The sequence below is a fragment of the Bombina bombina genome, chromosome 7, assembly GCF_027579735.1.
Source record: "Bombina bombina isolate aBomBom1 chromosome 7, aBomBom1.pri, whole genome shotgun sequence".
NCBI lineage: Eukaryota > Metazoa > Chordata > Amphibia > Anura > Bombinatoridae > Bombina > Bombina bombina.
The window spans coordinates 60652933-60668077 of record NC_069505.1 but is presented as its reverse complement, the minus strand read 5'-3'; the positions used below and the strand labels follow the sequence as shown (position 1 = coordinate 60668077).

The window sequence follows — 15145 nt, the reverse complement described above, 5'->3', positions numbered from 1 at the left end:
ATCCATTGTGGCTTGAGGTGAGCTAGCTGGGGAACTTGTGATATCCCAGACTAATGGATTAGCACTAAGAGATAAGTGCAACTCTTTTGTAAGTATCCTTCACTTCGTCTTTGTTATTGCAGTTCTGATTCATAAACGTGTGCATTACACCTTGCACTGTCATTCACTGCCTTTGAAGTGGCGCCTCGGTTTTCTTTTGTATTACTTTTTTGGAAGTGGGACTGAGAATCTTTGGAACTATTGATCATAGAAAGATACCCATCTCTGAAATTAGATCCCTGACATTCAAGAGTGACAATATAACAACTTACTTTTTCTCTCATCTAATTCAGGTTCGACCACTTAATGCAGAAGGTTCCCTCTGTGTTTATGGAAGTGAGAAAGTCCGCTTAGTATATCTAAGGAACAAGCTGGCAGGTCAGTAATATACCCTTTTCCATCATTGCTATTTTACAAAAGATGTATGTGTGTGTATGTATGTATTGTATATATGTATGTATGTATATATATATATATATATATGTGTGTGTGTATGTATGTATATATATATGTGTATGTATATATATATATGTGTGTGTGTGTGTGTATGTATATATATATATGTGTGTGTGCAGTTTTGTTACCTGCCAAAAGCGGCGAAGAAGGCAGCCACTAGATGCAATTCTTCTTGTTAAAGTTCTACACACTAAGATTTGTGCAAATCCAAATCTTAAAGTGAATGTAAATTTTGATGCTAAAGTGCCCGTTTTTTAAAAATTTGATTAAAAACAAGGGCATTTTAATTCATCAAAATTTACATTTCCCTTGTGTTGTGAAAAAAAACCTTAGCTTTTAAACTTCACAGCAGCTCCAGCTTCCTCCAGTCGTCGCAAGCCATTTCTGATGTCAGAAATGATGGATCGGTCATCCTCCAATTACGGCTTCCCCCCCAGGGGAATCAGTGTCTGATTCAACGCCGTGATTGGAGAAAGCCTGATTCCTCATTTTAGACCCAAGAAGAGGCTTTGTGACGGGTGGAGGAAGCTGGAGCTGCTGTCAAGTGTAAAAGGTAAGGTTTTTTTTTCACAACAGCAGTGAAATGTAAAATTAAAGTGCCCCTGTTTTTAATTTAATTTTTAAAAACCGGGCACTTTTGATTCAAAATTTACATTCACTTTAAATCTTGTGTCCATGGGTACAATTAATTTAAATAAAACACAGATATAAAACTTGTAATAGACAGGACAAAATTTACTAACACATACAGGAGGAATTGAGGGCCCTATTCCCGTGGGAACTTACAATCATATATATGTGTTGCATATGTTGAGGCCACATTGAACCCTGTTGCTGTTCCCATCTGTTATGTTTTTCATATTTAAAGTAATTATATTGCAAACAAAATTCTAGTAATTACATCATAAATTCTGTAGGTGGACCAATAGGCATTTTCTGTTCAGTCTTTTGTTTAATGGCTTCTATTGCCTCTCTATGTGGAATTGCCGTATACAAGCTAGAAACATCTAGAGTTGCCAATAAGAATTCTGTATTAATAGTGGGTAATATCTTAAGATCTCTTATCAAGACCATCAAGTCTTGAGGTATCTCCTCCACGCCCCCTTTAATGTGCTTTTTAAAGGTACAATACTTCTTTCAGGAGAAAACTCTAGTGTCACTCTCAAGCCACACCAATATTTGCATTTTGTGAGACGTTTCTCCTATTGACAGAGGTGAGGACTGTGTATGTTACTATGGAGACGTAAACATAAGTATTAAAGGGCTCCAGATATCAAGGAGGGCATTTAAAAATGTATTATATTATAATATTATTTTAACAAATATAGGAGGACTTATTGTTGTGATTTGCTGGTTTATTTCAATATTATTTTGCAGGTCTGTAGCCCTAAGTTTTGAGCTCACTACTTATTGATGTGCAGCAGTTTAAATATGTTGATTTATAATTGAAAACATATTAATTAAACATACAAACAATTTAATCAATCATATTTTATGTCCTATGAGATATGTAATAGTGAGTATTGAATACATACCTTCCAACATTTGTGGTCAAATTGTAGGGACCAACTTTCTTAGGAAAGTTGAGGGGGGCCATCACCATTTTGTGGGTGGGGGCAATGTCGGGAGGTGGATAGTGGGCGGGTCAGGGACATGTCTTGGTGGTTGGTAGGCGTGTCTAGGCAAGGCTAATGGAAGTTCTGCAAATAGGGACATATGGCTACCTCAGAGGGACAAAGCTTAAAATTAGACTGTCCCTCTCAAAAAGGAACAGTTGGGAGCAGGGGCGGAACTACCATTGGTGCAGCAGCATCAGGGCCCAGATGCTATGGGGGCCTATAGCAGCCAATCTATACAAAGCCGTGTGTAGAATGTGTACAATCCTACTGCAAGGGAGCAAGTTGCAGGTCAATCTAGCTATCTATCCTCAAAATAAGTACTGTATACCGAACAGCATGATTTCTTTACCTTGTGGTCCCCTATAAGTTTTTGCCCCAGGGCCCTCTGTTATTAAGTAGGTCTGCTACTGGTTATTATTATTATCAGGTATTTGTAGTGCGCCAACAGATTCCACAGCGCTAGTTGGTTGGGAGGTCTGTATTATTTTTATGGGCTTTTAAACAGATGCTCCATAATAAATCTATATACAGACTAATGGAAGATTTTGTGATAGTAAATTTGCTTGTCCTAACTTGCTACTGCTAATTAACACTTGTATATTATTACATTATTTTACACGTTAAGCATCGTTGTTTTGCTGTATATTTTTTATCCATTCTTAGATTTGTATTTCCACAAATCTTATCCAGTGAATTTGCTTTCATGACCAAGAAAGAAGAAACATTAATAATGTTAATTTTCCGATTCTATTTCATATAATATTTTGAAACCCTCGTTAACATGACTATAGATTTATTTCGCTTTTAGCCAGGCAACTTGTAGACGTGATATTTTTTTTTTTTTTCACAGATCATGATGAATTTCATGTTCCAGAGACCTCTGAAAACAGCGGACGACAACTGGTTAAAACAAAAAGCAAGAGACATTTCTCCTTCCGAATCTCTGAAGAAGAACGACAACAGCAGAGGAGGTAAAAATAAACCTTTTTTATTTATTTAAAGCGACATAAAGCTGGTTATACAGACATTTCTGTGTTGTGTTGCTATAAAATATCAGCCGAATAACAAATGAAAAATTATTTCAGTAGCCAAACTCCACTAATCATTTGCAGTATTTGGAGGAGTCCATCTGAGCTTTAGTGTGCATAATGTTTTTTTGCAGTTGTAGCGTTCTACTTTCCTCTAGCGCGCTGGAGAGCAGCGCTAATCCTGACCCTTCTTCACAGAGCCTCAGCCTCGCTAATAAAAGGCTTAGTGCAGAGGATCCCAGGGCCTGCGCCAAAGCACCTTTTCCTTTAACGCAGGCTCTAGAATCTGACACTAAGCCTCCTAAACTAGTGCACGTTGCTGGTCAATCTAGCTATCTATCCTCAATCATGTTCTTTATAGGTTTAAATATTTTTGTATGTTAAAGGTCCATACAAATTAGCGCATGTCATTTTTTTAACTTATGGCCCTTTAAGACTATTGACCCTACGCTACAATGTGATTAACCCCCGCAAAGAGAAACTACCACTGTTCCAATCAGAAGTGCTAATCACATGACTCTGCTGTTTAAAGTGATGGTAAACTTTAGCTAATCTCTGCCATTAAAAAGTATATGTGTACCTTTCCTTCCATAAGGCAGGGAGACTCCACAACTTAATTCCTTACTGTTGGGGAATACAACACCTGGCCACCAGGAGGAGGCAAAGACACCCCAGCCAAAGGCTTAAATATGCCTCCCACTTCCCCTATCCTCCCTGTCATTCTTTGCCTTTCGTCACTATAGGAGGTGGCAGAAGATTTAGATAGTCCTGTAATGGGTATGTTCCCTTCAAGAAAGGGCTGGAGTTTTAAGTAATCGTATAAACCAGTGAGAGTATTGATGAAAGTTAGAGTCTGGAGATGCAGGGAAAGTTTTTCTGGGAACCCATCCAGACTGTCGCTAACAGCTCCTGAGCAATCAGTGTTGATGAGTTTCACTGCTTGCTGCTACACACTCAAGTCCATGTCAGAAGCGCTGCTGCAAGACTGTCACACTTGAGAGGCTGTGCCTGTTCCACAGCATGGATCCTGGTGGGTAAGACAGTTTTTTATATATACATTTTAAAACGCTATGCAGGGTCACATTCTGGTTCCTTTATACCTCGATAGGATCAAGGATTAATATCTCCTTCAGGGAGATTGTTTGAACAGTTTAGGGATTTATATCTGTTTAATGTGAGTTTTTTTAGGCTCACTGACTGTGTGTTTTTTAGCTTGGAACAAACGGGTTTCACTTTCATTTTTGAAGTGTTGCGCAGCTCATAATAGCTTAGCGCCCTTTTTCATAGCAGGGGAAGTCCTGTCTTACGCACCACGTGACCTGGTTTCATTTCCTAAGATCCTGCTGCAGACATCATTCCTGAGGAGAGCGTTTTCACTGTTGGCTGTCTGGGTCTAGGAGGTGGTGAGTGCCCCAGTCATTGAGAGTATTAAGGTGCTGTTTTTTTAAATAAAAGTGTTTCTTTTTGTTTGTCCTTCTGTGGGTATACAAAGCTATGGAGGACTCTGATACTCATTAGAAGGTTCCGCTCATTCTGTACTGATTAATATTTCCTGTTTATATTGTGAGGAGGCTGTGGTTTGCCCGCCTGCTCAATTTTGTGCCATTTACCTAAACACTTTTCTAAAGTCTAAGAAGGGAGACAAGCCTGCTAATACTCATAGCACTATTAGCCATTCTGAGCTGTCTACTTCTACCCTTTCTACATTTACCCGCTCCACATGCAGTACCCCATGGCTCAACTAATCCTCCATCTAGAGGGGGCCTTTTTCAAGCGGACCGCCTAGTTACAATCAGCGGTATCTGCGACCCTGAGGGCCTTACCTTGCTCTAACAAACACAAGAGAAAGGTTAAACATAGTTCTCCTGACCTAGAGTCATCTAAATATTTGTCGTATTTAGCTACTATAGCCCAGCTATCCGAGGATGAGTTAAACCTCTGTAGCTTCAGAGGGTGAACTTTCTGAGTCGGAGACTTCAGTTTCTAAACCTCCTTTAGCGGAAGAACCCTCCTTTAGATTTTAAATTGAGCATCTGCGTTTTTTTTATTAAAGGAGGTTCTGTCTACACTAGAGGTTCCAGAGGCTACACTCCCTAAAGGGACCTAAGATCTTTAAAATTAGACAGAGTTTATGAAGATAGGAAGGTCCCTCTGACTTTTCCTCTGCCAGTTAAGATGGCAAACATTATTAGTAACGGATGGGAAAGAGTAGGAACTTCTTTTTTCCCCCTTGTCTACTTTTAAAAAATGATTCCCAATCCCTGACTCTCAATTAGATTTGTGGGGCTCCATCCCTAAGGTGGATGGTGCTATCGCTACACTGGCTAAGCATACTACTATCCCTCTGGAGGATAGTTCTTCTTTTAGAGAGCCTATGGATAAGAAAATGGAAACTTTTCTGAGGAAAATGTTTCAACATACAGGGTTTTTATTTCAACCGGCGACAGCTGTAGCCGCGGTTGCTGGAGCAGCTTCCTACTAGTGCGACACTGTCGAAGCTTATTGAGGTAGAGACTCCCCTCAAGGATATTCAGGAGAGAATTGAAGCACTTAGAATCGCTAACTCTGTGACATGAATATGCAGATTATTCGCAGAAATGCAAAGGCTTCTGGCTTTGCGGTTCTAGCCCGCCGGGCTCTCTAGTTGAAGTCTTGGTCTGCGGATATGACTTCTAAACCCAAACTCCTTTCTCTTCCCTTCAAGGGTAACATTTTATTTGGTCCAGGGCTGGACTCCATTATCTCTATGGTTACCGGAGGGAAAGGTGCCTTCCTACTGCAGGATAAGAAGAATAGGCCTAAGGGACTGCAACTGTCTAATTTTCGTTCCTTTTGTGCTGACAAGTTACAATGACGCAGTCCTCATCCAAGTCCGAGCAGCCCAAGAGTACTTGGAAGCTCGCTCACTCCTGGAATAAGTCCAAACAGACTAAGAAGCCCGCCGAGAACAAATCGGTATGAAGGGCCAATCCGGGATCAGATCGAGTAGGGGGCAGACTGTCTCTTTTTTTTTTCAGATGCTTGGTTCCAGGATGTACAGGACCCTTGGGTCCTGGAGGTTGTATCTCAAGGATACAGGATAGGATTCAAGTCTCATCCGCCCAGGGGCAGATTCCTACTCTCCAGTCTGTCTACAAGACCAGAAAAGAGGGCTGCCTTCTTAGGTTGAGTACGGGATCTCTCCTCTCTAGGAGTAATTGTCCCGGTACCTACAGCAGAAAGAGGTTTGGGGTTTTATTCTAACCTTTTTGTGGTTCCAAAGAAGGAGGGAACTTTTCGTCCAATTCTGGACCTAAAGTGCCTAAACAAGTTTGAGTGTTCCCTCTTTCAAGATGGAGACAATACGGTCAATCCTTCCTCTGGTTCAGGAAGGACAGTTTATGACCACAATAGACCTGAAGGATGCATACCTTCACGTCCCGATTCACAGGGAACATTTTCAGTTCCTGAGGTTTGCTTTTCTGGACCAGCACTTCCAGTTTTTAGCTCTTCCGTTTGGCCTAGCTACTGCTCCAATGACATTTACGAAGGTTCTGGGGGCTCTTCTAGCCGTTGCCAGAACACAAGGTATTGCAGTAGCGCCTTACCTGAACGATATCTTGTTACAGGCACCATCTTTTCGTCTAGCGGAAGAACATTCGGAGTCCCTTCTCAATCTTCTTCGATCACATGGATGGAAGATAAACTTAGAAAAGAGTTCTCTTACTCCAAGTACAAGGGTTACTTTTCTGGGAACTATAATAGACTCCATATCCATACGAATGTTCCTCACAGATCAGAGACGTTGCAAGCTAACTTCTGCATGTCTTGCCCTCCAGGCCTCCTCAAGACCCTCAGTGGCTCAATGTATATGGAGGTAATCAGACTCATGGTGTCTTGCATGGACATCATTCCTTTTGCCAGATTCCATCTCAGACCCTTACAACTATGCATGCTGAGACAATGGAATGGCGACCATTCAGATCTGTCTTAACAGATTGTGCTGGACAGCCTGTCGAGAGACTCACTCTCCTGGTGGCTCTGTCCAGATCATCTGTCCCAAGGCACTTGCTTTTTGAGTCCGTCCTGGGAGATTGTGACTACGGACGCAAGCCTTTCTGGCTGGGGAGCCGTTTGGGGTGCCAAGAAGGCACGAGGTCTGTGAACCCAGGAGTCCTCCGGATCAATATTTAGAACTCCAGGCAATCTTCTATGCCTTGAAGGCTTGGCCCCTTCTGGGATTGTCCCAGTTTATCAAATTCCAATCAGACAATATAACCTAGGTTGCCTACATCAACCATCAGGGGGGAACGAGAAGTTCCTTGGCGATAAGAGAAGTATTTCAGATACTAGAGTGGGCGGAGACTCACAAATGTACGCTGTCAGCGATCCACATTCCGGGTGTGGACAACTGGAAAGCGGACTTACTCAGCAGGCAATCCTTTCACCCAGGGGAATGGTCTCTTCACCCCGAGGTGTTTGCAGAGATATGCAGCAAGTGGGGGACGCCGGAGATAGATCTCATGGCATCCTGCCTCAATACTAAGCTACCCAATTACGGGTCGAGGTTGAGGGATCCTCAGGTGGAACTGATAGATGCCCGATCAGTACCATGGAGGTTCAGACTTATATCTTTCTCATCCATTACCGCTTTTCCCTCGTGTGGTGGCTCGCATCAAGCATGAGTGAGCATCAGTGATTCTGATTGCTCCGTCGTGGCCGTGAAGGACATGGTTTGCGGATCTGGTGGAGATGTCCTTATCTCTGTGACAAGGTAACCTCCACTGAGAAGATCTGCTGATACAGGGTCACTTCGTTCATCAAAATCTAGATTCTTTGAGGCTGACTGCGTGGAGATTGAACGCTTAGTCTTAGCTGAAAGAGGGTTTTCTGAGAGTGTTATCGACACTCTGGTTCAAGCTCATAAGCCAGTTACTTGTCTTATCTACCATAAAGTGTGGAGGACTTATTTGTACTGGTGTGAAGAGCGTGGATGGACTGGAGAAGGGTTTATTTGCTAGTTCACTGAAGGGACAGATATCGGCCCTGTCGGTGTTACTGCACAAAAGATTGGCTGAGCTTCCGGATGTGCAGTCCTTTGGCTAGGATCAGACCTTTGTTTAGATCTGGGGCTCCGCCTTGGAGCCTCAATCTTGTTCTTAGTGTTTTGCAGCAGGCTCCGTTTGAGCCTATGCAAACTGTTGACATTAAATTGTTACCTTAGAAGGTTATTTTTTTGTTGTCTATTGCCTCTGCACGCAGAGTTTCTGAGATTTCTGCTTTGCAATGTGATCCCCCTTATCTGGTTTTTCATACTAAGGCGGTTTTACGCACTAAACTAGGGTCCCTCTCTAAGGTGGTGTCGAATCGTAACATTAATCAAGAAATTGTTGTTCCTTCCTTATGTCCTAATCCTTCTTCAGTGAAGGAACGTTTGCTTCACTATCTAGATGTGGTTCGTGCCTTGAAGTTCTATCTTCAGGCTACTAAGGAATTCAGACAATTTTCCTCTGTCATCTATACGGGGAAGTGTAAGGGGCAGAAGGCTACTACGACTTCTCTATCTTTCTGGTTGAGGAGTGTATTCCGCTTAGCTTATGAGACAGCGGGATGACAGCCTATTGAGAGGATAACGCCTCATTCCACTAGAGCAGTGGCTTTCTCTTAGGCTTTTAAGAACTAAGACTCAATGGATCAGCATTGTAAGGCGGCTACCTGGTCCTCCTTACACACTTTTTCTAAATTTTACAAGTTTGATGTGTTTGCTTTGGCTGAAGCAGCTTTCAGGAGAAAAGTTGTGCAGGCTGTGGTGCCCTCCGAATATGGTCCGCCTCTTTTTTCTGTTCCCTCCCATAATTCATTCAGTATCCTATAGAGCTTGGGTATAGTTTTCCCAACAGTAAGGAATTAAGTTGTGGACTCTCTCTGCCTTATGGAAGGAAAACCTCATTTATGCTTACCAGATAAATTCCTTTCCTTCCTGGCAGGGAGAGTACACGACCCCGCCCGTAATTTTTTTATTTTTTTTGATGGGCGGCACTCTTTTTATATTTCTTCTGGCACCTTTTATACCCTGAGGTTTCTCCTACTTTTCCTTGTTCCCTCTGCAGAATGACTGGGGGATAGGGGAAGTGGGAGGGATATTTAAGCCTTTGGCTGGGGTGTCGTTGCCTCCTCCTGGTGGCCAGGTGTTGTATTTCCCAACAGTAAGGAATGAAGTCATGAACTCTCCCTGCCAGGAAGGAAAGGAATTTATCTGGTAAACATAAATTATGTGTTTTTTTTTGTTTTGTTTTTTTAAATCAATCTGTGTAAAGCTTGTATTACAATGTTATGCCATCCAACTGGGATGAACTTTTTTTTTCTAATGACCATTACAATGAACATCCAATCAGTGTGTGTGTCATATGACATTCTTGAAGTCCAGCCCTTTGAAAACCTATTTAAAGAGTGGGTGGGACTGCTCTCTATGTCACAGCCCAACCAAAAGAAGAAATGAGGGGGTGGAGGAACAGAAGATACCAAGTAGGATTATTAATCTTTTATTATAAATGTATACACACTTTCTTATGGTCTGAAGTTTACCATCACTTTAACTAGCACTGTTTATTGGATCAGCGGCAGTTTCCACTCTGGTGCACAGGTTGTGAGCATTTTAACCCCTAGAGGATGACTTTTTTTTTTTTACTTCTATGGCCCTTTAAATTAGAATTTGTGGTTATATCACTCTCTAATTCAAGCATTTTTTTATAATTCAAACAGTGGCCCTTCATATTGTTTAGGGATTAAAAATCACCTCGGCTTTTATACAAGGATTTTTACCTCCCGTTTCATATTTAAAAACGTAACAAACTACATCAGCAAGAAATATAAATGCTAGTGTAAATGTATTTCATGCGTTGTACCTACAGAGTTATGTTGAAAAACCCAGAAATGAGGTCCAAACTGATCTCTAATCCAAAGAACTTTAACCATTTGGTTCATGTTGGTCCTGGAGATGGGAAGCATCAGCTGAAGGACCTACCGGTGGTAAGCTTGGTCTTGAGAAAGTGTGTGAATGCAGGAAACATTTGAGTTGTACATAAAACTGGTTGATATCTGTGCTTATTCTAAAAGGGCTAATTAATTAAAAATAGTTTGCATAATTTTTTTTTTTTTAAATTGCTGGCAAGTATTTTAAAATAATTTTCAAAAATAAGCAAAATAGATATAGATACAGCCATAGAAGGAAATGTGTAGGGGGAGTTAGAGCTTTACAATTCAGAAACTAAAAAGATAGGGTTAATGGTGAGGCACTGCAGTATAAATTTACAGGTAAAGTAATTAAAGTACTTTATTATTATATCGCTATGTCTCTATCCCAACTTGTTTCATGTGCCTTTAACTCCTTAAAGGGACATGAAATCCATTTTTTTTTCTTTCATGATTCATATAGAACGTACAATTTTAAACAACTTTCTAATCTACTTATATTATCAAATTGTCTTCATTCTCTTGGTATCCTTTGTTGATGGAGCAGCAATGCTCTACTGGGAGGTAGCTGAACACAGGTAAGCTAAAGACAAGAGGCATATGTGTGCAGCCACCTATAAGCAGTTAGATCCCAGTAGTGCACTGCTGCTCCTGAGCCAACAAAGGATATCAAGACTACAAAGCAAATTAGATAAGAGTATACAGTTTTAAACAATTTTCTTAATCAAGAAGAATAGTGTTGGGTTTCATATCCCTTAAACTACAACAGGAACCTATTCACAACTGGGATACAAAATGCCCAACATTTTTTTTTTGTCACAGGCTCAGGAAGAGAAAAGGAGAAGCATTGGAGTAGAGGCGGCAGTTCCAGGAAGACCTTTATCTTTCAGTAGTGACAATTATTTAGGTAAAGCATGAGCACAAGACAGTGACTGTATGGTGGGTGGGGAACCTTTGTGAGATAGTGTGCCCAAGCTGTGTAACCCAAGAGCAGCACTGCATGCTGGGTGCCAATAAAATGTGGAAATTTGCAGGAACAAACACAAGTATTTCTTTAATACAGGTGGTGAGAGTCCACAATCCATTACTCATGGGAATTACCCTTCTCTACCACTAGGAAGAGATAAAGATTCCCAAACCCCAAGAGCTCTATAAAACCCCTCCCACATCACTCATACCTCAGTCTTTTCTTTGCCTCTGCGGGAGATGGTTGAAGAATGAAGATGTGCGTTTGATTCTTCAGAGAAAGAAGTTTTTAGTCTATATTGAGGCCGGTTTCCCGTGAGAGGGATGTATTTGGGGTATGGTTTATGACTCTTTGTTTCACCTCATGGGACATTTTTCATAAACGCTCTATAATCGGTGGTTAGGACTATATGTAGATCCATAAAGGGAAGCAAAAGACAATTCCTATTTCCATAACCTCTGCTGATATGTTTTAGTATTGGTTTGGCTGTTTGCTACTTGTTTTTTAATGTACGAATGTCTACTGACTAGTGCTGTTGTAGTGCTTCTTGCTATGAAAACGTTTCCAAGGCTGCAGTCTTTTTAAAGGGACAGTAAAGTAAAAAAAATCTTTCATGATTTAAATAGGGCATGTCATTTTAAAAAACTTTCCAATTTACTTTTATTACCAATTTTGCTTTGTTCCCTTGGTATTCTTAGTTGAAAGCTAAATCTAGGAGGTTCATGTGCTAATTTCTTAGACCTTGAAGACTGCCTCTAATCTAATCGGAAAGCATTTTGACAGTTTTTCACCACTAGAGGGCGTTAGTTCATGTGTTTCATATAGATAACATTGAGCTCAGGCACGTGAAGCTCCTAGTAGTCAGCACTGATTGGTTAAAAATGCATGTCTGTCAACAGAACTGAAATAAGAGGTCAGTTTGCAGAGGCATAGATACAAGGTAATCACAGAGGTAAAAAGTATATTATTATAACTGTGCTGGTTATGAAAAATTGGGGAATGGGTAATAAAGGGATTATATACACTTACTTTCAAACAAGCAGTAAAGTTATTTCCAATGGAATTTCTGCCATGGCTGCCCTCAGATGGCAAAGAGACTTGACCTGCAGCCGTCTACTGTGGGATTCTTGTATTTCCTACCAGATTTCCTCTGTGATTTCCTACAAGATTTCATCATTCCTTTTTCTTACCTTACTTGCTTGGTGATACATTAGACTCAGGTATGTGTGAGGGATTTTATAGAGCTCTTTACCTCCTCCTAGTGGTAGAGAAGGGTAATGCTCACGAGTAATGAATTGTGGACTCTTAACACCATCAACGAAATGTATTTATCAGCTAAGCATAAATGATGTTTTTCTTTTCTTTGCAGTAAAGAGAAGTTCTTGCAGCTCACAATCTGAGGATTCTCTGTGTTCTCCCACCAGTCTAATTCCTTCGTCAGATATTCTAAATGAGGTACCTTATTTCTAAGATACATTTGGGAATTAATTAATTAAGGGATAAAGGTCTAAATGAAATGTGCATGATTGATAGTGCATACAATTTAAAAAAAGACTTTTCCATTTGCTTTATTCTCTTAGTATTGTTTGTCTCTTGTCATTGGATCACCAGATGTGTTCAGTTAGCTACCAGTAGTGCACTGCTGCTCTGGAGCGTACTTTAACTATGCGCCTAATAACATACAAAAGAGCACATAGAAGGAATGTCAGCTAAAAATCCTGTAACAATAGTAATTCTTGCATTCTTCCACTCAAATATAGATTTTCAGAGTAGTTCACTGATTTGTTGTTAAATTGTTGTGACCGAAGGCCTTTTGATTTGCTAATAAGGTGATAAAGTGACCCTGCAACACGTAATTCAAGAACTTCTGGATGCAGCCATCAACAGCTGTGTAGACCAGCATTTATACACCTTTTGCACTGGGAGCATGTGTTTTTTTTTCTATAAACCTTGTTTACATATCTTTTCTATAACCAATACTTAAAATGACAGTAAACACCTTGAGATTTTTTTTTATATAAAATGTTTCATAGAAACAGATATTGACGGAAGATAAGAGCCATAGGCCCAGCAAGTCTGCCTAATATTTCCTAAAGGTATACACTTATCTAGTATGTAGGATAGCCTTATGCTTGTCCCAGGCATTAATTAATATGTAGGATAGCCTTATGCTTATTCCAGGAATTAATTAGTATGTAGGATAGCCTTATACTTCTCCCAGGCATTAATTAGTATGTAGGATAGCCTTATGCTTCTCCCAGGCATTAATTAGTATGTAGGATGGCCTTATGCTTATTCCAGGAATTAATTAGTATTTAGGATAGCCTTATACTTCTCCCAGGCATTAATTAGTATTTAGGATAGCCTTATGCTTCTCCCAGGCATTAATTAGTATGCAGGATAGCCTTATGCTTCTCCCAGGAATTAATTAGTATGTAGGATAGCCTTATGCTTATTCCAGGAATTAATTAGTATTTAGGATAGCCTTTTGCTTCTCCCAGGCATTAATTAGTATGCAGGATAGCCTTATGCTTATTCCAGGCATTAATTAGTATGCAGGATAGCCTTATGCTTCTCCCAGGCATTAATTAATATGCAGGATAGCCTTATGCTTCTCCCAGGCATTAATTAGTATGTAGGATGGCCTTATGCTTCTCCCAGGCATTAATTAATATGTAGGATAGCATTATGCTTATCCCAGGCATTAATTAATATGTAGGATAGCCTTATGCTTATTCCAGGAATTAATTAGTATGTAGGATAGCCTTATGCTTCTCCCAGGCATTAATTAGTATTTAGGATAGCCTTATGCTTCTCCCAGGCATTAATTAGTATGTAGGATAGCCTTATGCTTCTCCCAGGCATTAATTAATATGCAGGATAGCCTTATGCTTCTCCCAGGCATTAATTAGTATGTAGGATAGCATTATGCTTATCCCAGGCATTAATTAGTATGTAGGATAGGCTTATGCTTCTCCCAAGCATTAATTAGTATGTAGGATAGCATTATTCTTGTCCCAGGCATTAATTAGTACAAATTATAGCTTTAAGTTGTCACAGGCATTAATTAGTATGCAGGATAGCATTATAGTTATTCCAGGTATTAATTAGTATGCAGGATAGCCTTATGCTTATTCCAGGCATTAATTAGTATGTAGGATAGCATTATGCTTATTCCAGGCATTAATTAGTATGTAGGATAGCATTATGCTTGTCCCAGGCATTAATTAGTATGCAGGATAGCATTATGCTTATTCCAGGTATTAATTAGTATGCAGGATAGCCGTATGCTTATTCCAGGAATTAATTAGTATGTAGGATAGCCTTATGCTTCTCCCAGGCATTAATTAGTATGCTGGATAGCCTTATGCTTGTCCCAGGCATTAATTAGTATGTAGGATAGCATTATTCTTGTCCCAGGCATTAATTAGTACAAATTATAGCTTTAAGCTTGTCCCAGGCATTAATTAGTATGCAGGATAGCCTTATGCTTATTCCAGGCATTAATTAGTATGCAGGATAGCCTTATGCTTATTCCAGGCATTAATTAGTACAAATTATAGCTTTAAGCTTGTCCCAGGCATTAATTAGTATATAGGATAGCCTTATGCTTCTCCCAGGCATTAATTAATATGTAGGATAGCATTATGCTTATTCCAGGCATTAATTAGTATGTAGGATAGGCTTATGCTTATCCCAGACATTAATTAGTATGTAGGATATGATTATGCTTCTCCCAAGCATTAATTAGTATGTAGGATAGCATTATTCTTGTCCCAGGCATTAATTAGTACAAATTATAGCTTTAAGCTTGTCCCAGGCATTAATTAGTATGCATGATAGCATTATGCTTATTCCAGGTATTAATTAGTATGCAGGATAGCCGTATGCTTCTCCCAGGCATTAATTAGTAAGTAGGATAGCCTTATGCTTCTCCCAGGCATTAATTAGTAAGTAGGATAGCATTATGCTTATTCCAGGCATTAATTAGTACAAATTATAGCTTTAAGCTTGTCCCAGGCATTAATTAGTATGTAGGATAGGCTTATGCTTCTCCCAAGCATTAATTAGTATGTAGGATAGGC

General features: G+C 40.0%; 1 protein-coding gene across 1 annotated transcript in view; it reads left to right on the top strand.

Moving 5' to 3' along the window:
- Positions 1 to 15145, top strand: part of LOC128665888 (serine/threonine-protein kinase MRCK alpha) — a 420939-nt gene that overhangs the window by 399686 nt on the left and 6108 nt on the right. The window contains exons 32-36 of the mRNA XM_053720136.1: positions 333 to 417; positions 2965 to 3085; positions 10033 to 10150; positions 10916 to 11000; positions 12430 to 12515. Coding sequence (XP_053576111.1) covers positions 333 to 417; positions 2965 to 3085; positions 10033 to 10150; positions 10916 to 11000; positions 12430 to 12515 — 495 coding nt within the window. The remainder of the gene's footprint in view (positions 1 to 332; positions 418 to 2964; positions 3086 to 10032; positions 10151 to 10915; positions 11001 to 12429; positions 12516 to 15145) is intronic.